Source organism: Zonotrichia albicollis, chromosome 13 (genome assembly GCF_047830755.1).
Source record: "Zonotrichia albicollis isolate bZonAlb1 chromosome 13, bZonAlb1.hap1, whole genome shotgun sequence".
In the NCBI taxonomy this organism is placed as follows: Eukaryota; Metazoa; Chordata; class Aves; order Passeriformes; family Passerellidae; genus Zonotrichia; species Zonotrichia albicollis.
In genome coordinates this window covers 13362342-13374465 of record NC_133831.1, presented here as the reverse complement: position 1 = coordinate 13374465, position 12124 = coordinate 13362342, and the positions used below count along the sequence as shown (strand labels likewise).

The 12124-nt window shown below is 43.8% G+C and overlaps 1 protein-coding gene across 2 annotated transcripts in view; it reads right to left on the bottom strand.

Annotated features, from left to right (window-relative positions):
- Positions 1 to 12124, bottom strand: part of PEPD (peptidase D) — a 203238-nt gene that overhangs the window by 137791 nt on the left and 53323 nt on the right. Inside the window, exons 1-3 of one of the 2 annotated variants that reach the window (XM_074551065.1) lie at positions 9386 to 9545; positions 3317 to 3500; positions 1959 to 2086 (exon numbers count right to left, since the gene is read on the bottom strand). In XM_074551065.1, the coding sequence (XP_074407166.1) occupies positions 1959 to 2086; positions 3317 to 3500; positions 9386 to 9402 (329 nt within the window). In that variant the 5' untranslated portion in view covers positions 9403 to 9545. Of the gene's footprint in view, positions 1 to 1958; positions 2087 to 3316; positions 3501 to 9385; positions 9546 to 12124 lie in introns of those variants that run through there. The other variant, XM_074551066.1, reaches the window with a different exon arrangement.

Genomic DNA, 12124 nt, shown 5'->3' with positions numbered 1-12124 from the left:
AAGGCAAAAAGATGAACCCTTCTGAATTATTAACTCTTCTTCACATTATCTACACTATGCTTCAAAAGCAACTCAAATATGTGTTCTTCAGTGAAGTGAAGGCACAACACATCAAATGATACATTTAGTAATACAGCAGTGGTAAAATTGGAGCAAAGAGCCTTCTGCATTAGTTTTAAGAGAATCTATGTATTTCTACCCAAATTCATATCTGTCTTATATAGAAAGCAGAATAAACACCAGGCAAAGCAATTCCACCTTGTGCCATGAACTAGCAGAGCAGCTGCAGACCTCTGTAAGATACCAACCCTTCCAAAACCACAAAAACTCCACAGATTTGTGCCTCACTGATGTTAAATGACTGCCTCTGCAGTGGGCAGCCAGTGCCTTCCACGGGCCCTGAATGAGCACTCCAAGGCAAAGTACAGTAATAACCTGCAGTGGATGGAAGGCATGTTTACTTGTGTTTTTCTTTCAGTGCTAATTTTGAGTTAAAATTGAATCTTCTGGGAAGGAACACAGTACCCAGCTGTGAGCAGGACCCACTGCCAACCAACTTATGAAGCAGAACTGCTACTGACTCACAAATGAGTTATTCACCCATCCTCCTTCTGACAAGCAGAAAAAGTACATGACCACGGCTGACAGGAGAGAAAACAAGATTCAAACAGAGGCATTCAGGAAGGGTAAGCACAGGAATTTAAAAAACAACAAAGACCATTTGTTATACTCTGCAAGAAGACACAAACAATGACAATGAACCACTTTTAACCAGACTTAATTAATTCTGTAAATGGACAAGTGCTGCACAAACAAATCAAAAAGGCCACTAGTTATAAGCACCACAATATTCTGTTTGAGAATGCAAAATGAGATGCTGGAATTTCAGTAATATTTTTAAGCTTTTTTAGATTAGGCACAATCAGTGTGGGTATGAAACAGCTGTTTTGAACTAGCAGGAGAGAACCTAAGGATAGGAAAAGACTTTGTCTGTAAGTGGGAAGAGATTCCAGAGCGCACACATGGGGGGATTACAGAACCTGCCCTCCCAGACAGGTGTGGCTCACAGCTAAAATCTTTCAGACAGCAGGAGGCAGATTTTTATGCCATCACAATTGCAGTCCCCAGACAGGTCTAAGACAGTCAAATTCATATAAACACTCTGAGAAGACAGCAGCCATGCCCTGCCATATGGTCTGACACAGTTCAGCACATGGGATCAGTTACAACTGTTTTCCTTTTCCCAAAATTAGCATTAAAATATAAGTGATAGCTTCAATTAGAAGTGAAGCAGCTTGTCAAAAGATTAAATTAGAAGCAATCCAATGTTCTGAGACAATGATACAAAAATTTACAAAAATTGGTAGAGGGTATAAATACAATTAAGACTGAGAAAATAAATGAACACATAAATAAATCAATTCCTCCACTACTATGGCACTGTGCAGCATTTACTACCAAGGTGGATGGAGAGATGTTTATGGCATACTCATGGAACAGCATTAAAAGCACATTTTCCTGTCTGTGAGTTCATTTTGAAAAAGCCTATCAGAGGCTAAACTACCTTATGCCATTCAGAAAGCTTCATTAGCTAAGGCAGCTGCAAACTGGCAAAGCAGCTTGAAAAACCTGCTTTATTATTTGACTTGCTTGGGCTCAACACAAGATGCTGACTTTTCTTTATGGTTCACCTTCCTCTCAGAGCTACCTGAGATTCATGGGCTCCAATTCCAAGGGCAGTGTGCTCCAACTGGTGCTGGATCATTTCATATCACATGATCAATATCTACTGATCATGCTTTGTATCTCTGTTTGTATATATCACTCCATGAATATATCATTCCCAGGGTGTGATTTGGTGGAATCTGATTAAAGGACACAACACTGGAGCTCTACAGGCAGTTACATTAAATAAAGTATTTGGATACACCAAAATGCAGTTAAGAGAGAGGTCTTACTTTCCCATCCAAACAGCATAGCTTTCAGGGAGTTGTGGAACAAAAAGCATAGATCTTCCAGTATCAACATCTACTGCTCCAAAGCAGCCTGCTTCAGTTACTCCAAAAGTCCAGTGAAAGTAAGATTCCTAGGTTAAAACAAAATATATTCTTAGAAGAAAGACCTCACTTCTACCAGCTCTAAAAATACACTAGATCACATATTAATTCCTGTTTCCACATATCTGGAAGAGATCTCTTGCTTTTGGAGCAGGAGAAGTGGTTTATGTCTAAACCTTTTCAGACTGGTTAGTTCTAGGTTAGAATAATTCAAATCCCTTTGCTGGCAACTGGAAAGGATCAGAGATTAATAAACTACCATAAAGAGGTTAACTCAGCACAATAAACATAGACTACACATTAAAATACGTTCTTCCAATCTAGAATTAGGGAATGTATGATCAGGGAGAAGCAACCACCTCACAAGAGACAAGGCAAAAGCAGAGTGCAGCATCATTGGGAGGCAAAGGCAGAGTGCTGAAGTGAAAGCCCAGCCCTCCCCAGAGAAGAGGAAGCTGCACTAGGAACAGCCCTCAGCCAAGAGTTATTTTAAGAACAAGCAGGCAAATAACAAAACACCAAATAATACAGGATTGAATTTTGGTAAGGACAGCCATATGCTCTAGTACCCTGAAAGGTGCATCTCCTCTAAAACCACGCTAATAAATACATAAGGATATGTGCTATCTAAATTAGAATTTACTGGGTTTGTTTCTTCATAACATACATCAGCTCAATTAAATTCACAAAACAAAGTGCTGCAGAAACCATGAAGGGTATGGGATATACATAATTTGAGTTCTTTTACATCAATATCCCCAGAACATGTTAAGTCCTATTTGTGACAGAAGAACACATGGGTGCTTAAGGAAGAGTCTAATTTAAGAAGACACATGTTGTAAATTCCAAGATATAGGCTGCTGTTTTACAAAACCATGAAATATACTTTTCTATTAATTAATTCAGCTTAGGTCCACAGTAACATGTTTTATTACACAAAGAAGGATGGTTTTTGGGTCACAGACAAGACTGGAAAAGTTAAGAAATATTCTACTGCTGTCTTCAAGATTACAGTCAAACACTGATGAGCAGTAAGGCCTTGAACAGGTTAAGGCCTTTAAACCAGATAATGAGCCTGCACTAAAGCACTGAAAGTGAGAGCAACTCGAAGCTGAAGAAGCAATGTTATAAAGAAGCCAATTTATTTAAGTAAAGCAAGACAATGCACATCCGAGAGATAGAGAAAATAATTTCAAATCATTTAAAAATCCATGCAGTGGAAGAGAATTTCTTGATTTGAAGTTGCATTCAGCTCTTACCTGGCGAAACACAATACCAGTATCAGTACAGTATCTCTGGGTTTCTTCTCCACCCTGCAGCAGAACTATTGAATTCTTCTGGACATCCTTATTCTGCCTCAGGCGCTCACACAGCCGTCTTCTGTTCAAGGCAAAGAGTGCCACAGGCACCTTCAAAGTCTCATTCCCCAGCCAAAAGGAGGGTCTGGAAGAGATTTTTTCAATTTACAATTAATGGCAAAGACAGTGGTTAGCACAATTTAGATGCACAGTGTTCATTAGTTTCATTCAACTCTGCTAACAAGAGGCTCCTCACTCCTGGGAAGAGCTGCTGTACACACATTGCTCTCAAGCAAACACCAAGCACTGCTCACACAAGGACCAAAGGAAAAAGGTATGTGAAAAAATGTGTATTTTATGACTGGTTTTTTGCAAATATTAAAATGAATATTATATGTGTTGTGTTAGAAAGTAATGCTGTATTAGTGCTCTTAAGTACTGTGTTAAATATGGTTTTAGGTTATAAAAATTGTTAAAATAGAAACTATGCTGTGTAGGATACTTTTTTAAAGAAAGGACTCACAGCAAGATAGCAGCCATAGGACACCTGAATCTTTCAGAGAAAGAGAATTTATTGCTCTCTTATCAGAAGAAACAAACTTCTTCCTGCCTGGAAGGTGATGTTAGGATTCAGAGGAAGAAGCTGAGGATGACCAGACAGAATCCTGTCTGGAATGGAATTTATGCATCAGGTATGAAGTGTATGAATATGTCAGGCTGTTGTTTTTAAGGGTTAATCCTCTGTAGACGTGGGTCCTTTTCGGGCTGGTGCTGCCCAGAAAAAGGTACCCAGACATCCATAACTCTTTGTCTCATATTGTTCTAATTCAAATTGTCCAAATTATTATTACTCTAACTGTATTACTATTTTTATAACCATTTTATTACTATTAAACTTTTATCATTTTAAAAACAAGTGATTGGTGTTTTTCACAGGTGGAAACAGCATTCAGGGCTGGCTGCAGCTGCAGCCCACAGCACATCCCTCACCACATCCCTTTGGGCAGTGCAACACAAAGTGACCACAGCCCGTGTCAGCTGAGGAGAGGCAAAGCAGGAGGGAACAAAATCAGTTCTGAGGTGCTGAAAATAGAAGTGGAAGTTTACAGTCAGTCTAGCAAACTTCAGCAAATCCTTCTGGGAAACAGGGAGCGGAGAGAAAAGATGATGGAGAGCAGACACAGGACAACAGCATTTCCCATACACAGGATGGGCAAATCTCTTTTCTGTCTATGTATGTTTATTCTTGAACACACACAAGCAGCTTCAGCCAGAGACTGAACTCAAACACAGGAGCATGGCTTGGGCACCTCCACTTGTCCCTAAGGCCACACAAATGTGCTGAGCCAGCCCAGAAAGCTTCTGCAAGATTGTGCTCAACAGAGCTGCAACTGCAAGGACATAGTTTAAAAGCTGAGAGCTCGCTGTTATTGAGGAATTTTAGATGTTGAAAGTACCTCAAGAATATGCGGCTGATTCATTCCCATTTGTTTCAGCTCCATAAGAGCACCTTTTGGAGATTTCCCAGTAGAAACATTATAGCTTTTCTAGGATATGGAGCAGAGGGAGGAGTTTAACCAGATGATGTCAGAAAAATCTAAAAGCAGTTTGTTTTGGGGGTGTTTTTTAATGCTTAAATAGCAAAGCCGTGCTTTGGAGCTTCAGTATTAGAGATGACCAAAAAAATTTTTCCATAAAATGCTATTAAGTCCAGTTTGTCCCCCCACCTCAGCTTCTCCAAGCCTGACTGTTTGGTCACTTCCTATGCTTTACAGGAGATGCCAGAAAGGTGCAGTTACCTTGTTACTATGTTAAGATGACAAGAAATGAACCAAGCACCAAAGTACTTAACCTTAGAGGAGCAAAGCTCCACATCTTAATTATTATATAGCTTTCATGGGCAATCTGAAAGGTAACCTTTGATTTATAGCTGCATAACCTCCTAAAAGACTATCAACCTCAGAAATGTAAACCCTGTAATTTCCTACTGCAGCCACAGCATAAAAGACCTAATAAAATACTTTATTTTACTTGCTTATAACCACTTGATGTAACAGCATAAGTCATTTTAGAAGGTAAAGGACTGCTCTTGCTAATCCAATTTTCAAAATATCTGCTTACAAGTTCAGCTGATGGTGCACAAAACCTAAATGTGTTTATTTTTATTCTTTCAAACACACATCTGACAGCCCCTCACAAGGCAGGTAATCATCCCAAGGGCTGCAGCACATCAGCACAGCCTGGAAGAACAACATAAATTTTTGTTTTGGGGTACTCATGCCTGTAGAAGAAGGAAGCAAGTTCATACAATCCTAGCAAAAGCTACTGAAAGTTTAAAGTCAGATAGTGAACCTCAAACTAAAAACAGGCAAGGCCTTCCAGGTACAAAGCTGTGGCTCAGAAATTCAGCAATGCACAGGAGGCTGAAAATGCTGTTTCCAAGCATGCTCATCCCTTGGAGCAAGTGCATGCAACAGCCTGGAAATCATGTGCTCACCTTATGGGGCATTTATAAAAGAGAGGAGAGAACAGCATCAGATACCCTTATATCACATGTTTCTCTCAGATCTTTCTATCTGCTGATTAAAAAAAAAACCCAAAAAACTAACAGGCAGAGGTTGTAGCACAGGCTGTCTCATGTTTCGCTTCAAAGGAAGGAAAAAAGTCACCTTCATTGCAATTTTACTCACTTCACAAGTTTGGGGATCTTTTGCTGTGATTTAAAAAAAAAAAAAAAGAAAAGAGAAAGAACTCTGACCTCTCTCCTCCAGGCCTATTCCTACACCCTGGAGTTCAGAGGAACCTGCTACAAAGGCACATTTTCATCTCCCTTAAGTCTAATATTAATGCTTTTATTACACTTAAAACCTTTGACAATCCAAATGACACTTAAGGAGAAATAATGACATCAGGCAGCAATTCATACCAGTAGTTTTAATCAGCTACTGAAGTGTGCCTTTTACTGGGATCCTAATGCTGAAGCTGAACTGCATTCTAGTGCAACATGACAGTTGTGGTGCACATTTTCTCTGAGTGGAAGTGTGTTCTTCCTTGGACATAACAGCTCCCACTTTCCCTGGTGAATATGATGGCTCAGTGTTACCCCACAGCAGAGCAGGGTCTCTGCAGTTTTAGAGTGGCACAGTTCCCTCAGGGGCACGGCCTTGGCCTCTGTTTTAAGGCTGCTGTAGAAATCACAAGAGCTCAGCACGCTGCACCCTGCAGCAAGGGCTGGGCTGAGTGTAAATCCTGCTCTGTTCTCAAGTTCCTGCTGAGCACTCGTTAATTCACACCTCACACCGAGTGAGCCTGCCAGAAATACACCGACTTTCTCAACTGCAGTTCTGCACAGAGAACCAGCTAGGTTTTAGGGACAATATTCAGCTTAGAGGAGTTTGCTGCCTCCACAGCTCTTGTTCTCTTTTTTTCTCCTGCAAGCACCCAGATACCAAACTGGTGGCACCCCCTGGATGGACTGACAACATGGCAGAACAGCCACAGGCGCTGCTCTGCCTGCACAGACCCCCTCACTTGGCACACATGAGCCACTTCCACAGCTAACACAGAGAGCTCTTTCCAGACAATGCTGACAGGGGCATGTAAGTCTTACAAGAAGGTGTATGGCTGTACAACCAGCTTTCCATGGCAAAGAAAAACTGGGAAACAGAACTGTCACAATGCTGAAGATCACAGGAAAAAAATGTCACACACAGTTCAATGACTTGTAGTAAATTGAGTGTAACTCTCATATCTAACTGCCTCACATGTGTATCAACCCTACAAATACACATGCAACTACAGTGTAAGCTGTGTGAAACTATGGTCTTTGCCTTGGAAAAAAACTGACATAAAATTCTCTCTGGGGAAGAAGCTACAAGCTTTTCATTTTGTTCCATGATCTCTAATCACTCAGTTATATCTCACAAGACACACAAATCACAGAATCACAGAATGGGTTGGGTTGGAACAGACCTCAAAGATCATCTTGTCCCACACTCCTGTCATGGGCAAGGACATCTGTCACTAGACCAGGCTTTGCACAGCCTGGCCTTGAACACTGCCAGTGCTGGGGCATCCACATCCTCCTTCAGTATCTGACCGCTCTTACTGTCAAGAATTTCTTCCTAATATCCAGCCTAAACTTCTCTTTCCCTTTCTACCCATCACTCCTTGCCCTGTCACTGCAGCTGCTGATGAACAGTCCCCCTCCAGCTTCCCTGGAGGCCCTTCAGGTACTGGGAGGTGCTGGGAGTCTCCACCCAGCTTCTCCTTTCCAGAACAGACCAAATTTTCTCAGCTTGTCTTCTCATGAGAGACACTTCAGTCCTCTGGTCAACTTTGTGGCCTCCTCCGGACTTGCTTCAGCAGAGTTATCAGAATTTCATCAATACAACACATTGGCTGGTGCTGCAAAGTCTTCTTCTGTTAGCACAAGGACTTCAGCACATCCAGCCCCAAAACTCTCATGTGAAATTACACATTTGATAAAGAAGGGAATTAGATACAAGCACTGCTTTGTGGTGCACGCCTCTTTGAAGCCATGCAAGCTTTTGCAAATAAACCTCAGCTGCTGTCAAAAGTGGACACCTGCAAGAACAAACCAGGGCAAGAGAAGCTCAGCTCCCTTGTTTTCCCCAGTCTGGTACCAGCATTAACCACTGCTCAGTGTGGTAAAGGCCTCCCACAGCAGCTGACAGCTTCCTGCTGGCTGTCACATACAATTTTTATGATCACTTAGGCCCAAGCTCACAGACGAGCTCTTTTATTTTATTATACTGCAAGTGAAATATAGCTAGGAACATTAAACTACATCTGTTTCTTTAAAGATATTTTTCCTTTGCCTGGAGGTCCTGATTTTCAATGCTTATTTCAGAAGTCTTATATTTTAAAGAGCGTACTTTCTGGTACTATATGATGCATCTAACATTTTGGATCTGTTGTGAAGCAACCACCAGAACACACTGGTAATTAAAACTCCTATTTTATTTCTGGTTTCCCTACCATTTTTCAGTTCTTCTGTACTTGTTTTTTTTTGAGCAGAAAATTCATGGACTGCCATTTCTGTTCTACTGAGATCCCACAGAGAGGATCCAGATTTCAAAGAAAATGAGAAACCACTGAAACTACTTTTCAGTAAATTACCACTTGTTGACCAGGCCTTATTTATTTGTTTGTTTTGAGCAACAGATTCATCAACACCAGCCTGAAGCACAAACATTTTCCAACGCTGTTTCCACATCCCATATGTGAAGCTCAAGAGGCCTAGCACAAGGAAAGGGGCGATTCAACAAACAGTAATGGCAACTACGGCTGTTCAAGGTATAAAATGGGTATGTTCTTCACGGCCAACTCAGTGTTTCTTGTGAAGTTGACAGCTCAAAGTCCCGACGCCGCTTCATGTCCTTCCAGGCAGCCCAGCCCGGGATGCCCGCAGGGCAGCGAGCCCCCAAACCCCAGCCTGACCCGTGTCCGGCAACTATGTAAACTTCCCCCTTCGTTCTGATACTATTATAATGGCACTTTCTTACAGCACCAAGAAATGGCTGAATTTTGCTATAAAATGTGGGAAAACCCTTGTGCTGTGCAATCCGAGCCACCTTAAAGCATCACTTCCAAACCTGAGACAACTTCAAGGGTTACGCACGGCTGGGGACGAGGCACTGCGAGCCAGCCCGCCCGTGGGACCCTTCATAGCTCTGCCACCGCCCCGCGCAAAACCCGAAATCCTTTCGGAGAACGCCGGGTCCGGAGCACTCAGCCCGGCTCCGGAGAACTCAGCCCGGGTACGGAGAACTCAGCCCGGGTCCGGAGAACTCAGTCCGGGTACGGAGAACTCAGTCCGGGTTCAGAAAACTCAGCCCGGCGCCAGCCTGCGCACTGCTTTCCCGGCCCCGCCGCCGGCCCGGGACACCACTGGAGCGCCGGGCCCTCTGCGGGCCCCACCGGCCGCGCCGTGGCCCTCGCAGGGAGCGGGCTGCCGGCGGTCCCGGTGGGTCCGGAGGTCCCGGTGCCGGTCCGGCGTACACTCACCCCTCCGCCGCAGCCATGTTCGCTCGCCGGCCCTGCGCGGTCACGTGGCGGCTGCGCCGCAGCGCGGGGCGGGCGGAGCGGCCCTCACGGATCCGCTACACTCCCCTCACGGCCGCCTCGCGCTGCCCTCACGGACCCGCTGCGCTCCCCTCACGGCAGCTCCGCTTTCCTCACGGCCCGCTGCGCTCCCCTCACGGCCCGCTACGCGCTGCCCTTACAGCAGCTCCGCTCCTCTCACGGCAGCTCCGTGCTGCCTTCACGGACCCCCTACGCTCCCCTCACGGCCGCCCTGCGCTGCTGTCACGGCAGCTCCGCGCTCCCCTCACGGCCCCGCCGCGCTGCCCTCACGGCCCCGCCACAGGCCCGGCTGGCACCGCACCGGGACCCCCCGAACCCATCTCCGGCCCTCTCCGTGCATGCTGGCTTCTAAGGAACAGTCCAGGCCTCGAAGCCAATATAACATAATGTAAATAAACTTTTTATAGGAATTCCTGCCCTACCACTGAACTGTCTTCAATTAAAGCTTCCTGAAAAATCCGCTTCATGTGCAGTTCTGCTGTAACCCCTGGAAGGGCTGCTTTCCACCTGCATTTTGAAGTGGTGAAGGTGTTTAACAGTAGTCTTGGGGCATGGTGTGCTGGAGCCATCGCCAGCCCTTGAGCTCACTACACTCTGCTGGTTTTTTTCCTATTCACACAGATTTTGTCAGAACCCAAAATTACTCGTTCTTGCCTCAAAATAACTTGCTCTTCTTTCAAGATTACAAGATACCTGAAGAAACTGTCATAGTCCAGGGTTCACATGTCGAGTGACTCGATGCAGTTGCAAAAGCAAATAGCCAGGAACATGAAACACCAGATAAGAATGAGAGATTGGAGCTCTGCTTGGTGACCTGAACACAGGGTCTGCTGCTGTGCAGAGAGAGATGCAATTCTGGGTGGGCAGAAACTCTCCTTCCCTCCCTGGAAACAGTGTGAGTCCTTGCTTGTTATAGGGCTGCTCAGTAATGCCCCTGCTCTGCGGGCCTGGCACTGATCTCCAGAAAAATACTGTGATACCTGAAATAATCAGCTGCTTCCATCACAAACACTCAGGAAAGAGAGGAGTGCAGGACAGTGCAAAGGCAGAGTATGATCATAAAATACACTGAGCTTAAAGTTCATGTGTGTTATGAAAAATCAGTGCACTGTCACTAAGACACATGCACGGTTAAGCGCCTTTTTCTCATTTGGTCACATTGTCCTCTAGAAGATGTGAGAAAGCTGCAGCCAGTCATGCACAGCTGGCTCTGGAGAGGTGTGTGAGAGCTGCAGGGCAGTGACAGGCAAAGATTGATTTCAGGAAGTCTGGATAGGTGCATGTAAATTGATAAAACTAGAAAAGTCAAGCAGTTATTCTCTAGCACTTCATGTTTTTACATTCAAGAATCAGAGACCTTTAGTACTAAATGTATATGACGAAAAGTTTCTTTCATGAACTGCACATTTCACAAGTAACAATATTTATTTTAGGGTCCAGATTCATAGATAAAGCCCCATTTCAGAAATAGTTGATAAGTTACTGAATTGCAAAAACTTCGCTCCATTTTTGCAGATTGAAAAAAAAAAAAGTGAACTGGAGTGAAATATTTTACTGCTTTCAGTTCCCTAGAGGGGCTTTCTTCTGCTTAGATTCCAGGAGAATCACTGGGAGGAGGCTGGGAAGCTCACTTTGCTTTTCCTTCTTCTCTGAGGACTAGAGAAAAGACTAAAGCCTTCAAGGCGCTCTTCCAAATACTTTCATTTGGGCATTCATCCTTCCCTTCTCTCCTTTCCTACCCCTACACTTGCCCTCTGTAGAGTAAAGGTCTCCTGCATTGTGGTATCTGCTCTCTAAAATGAGTTTTCTGGGTCTCTGTCCTGTTTATTTTAATTTCCTTCTTGATCATTTTACCTGCCTTCCAAAAACAATCACCACATTTAGAAGTTACCTGCAGTATATTAAATCTCAGCAGGAAATAAGACTACATTCATTAGGGGAAAATAAATATCCTGTTCTGTCCCAGGATTTGAAAGAATAAAGGTGCTGCACTGTGCACAACTTAAACTCACGTGCAAGGTGGCAATACTTGAACTGGCAGCCACAGGAATGGCACTGGCTGCCAGACTGGGAGCAAGCCCAGCTTTATTGCTCACAGAGACAATTCTGATTCTCTCCATGCTGCAACTGGCTCTGCAACTGAGTAAACATTCATATCTGAGAGGCTGGGTTTAGAACACTTCCCTCACACCAAGCTTTGACTGACCATTACTGTCACTTAATCTCCATGTAGAGCTCTCTCTGTGAGCAAAAACATCCTCTCTCATGCTGAAGGGCTGATTTTGTAATTCAGGCAGCTTCAGAATTCCCACTGTAGCAGTTTGGATGTACAAGAGATGCAAAACTGCAACATGTGAGGGGATTCTGCATTAGCCCTCTCTATTTCAACTGTTCATACTGCTGTCCAGGCATATCTTAGCACCATCAGTGCTGATTGCTTCTATTATCTCAGCTGAAAAGAAAGAATGTTAGGTTAATAGACTTCCTTTTATTACATGAAAATTACACAACTGTTGTGAATACAGGTCAAGGCATTTGCTGGTTTTAGAGTACAATAGATGAAAATCCAAAGTTAACAAGGGTAAATGCAGTCCAAATATGTACCAGTGGAAAAGGAAGGATGCTGCAGCTGGAGTCACAGCATGTGCTTGGGGAGCATCA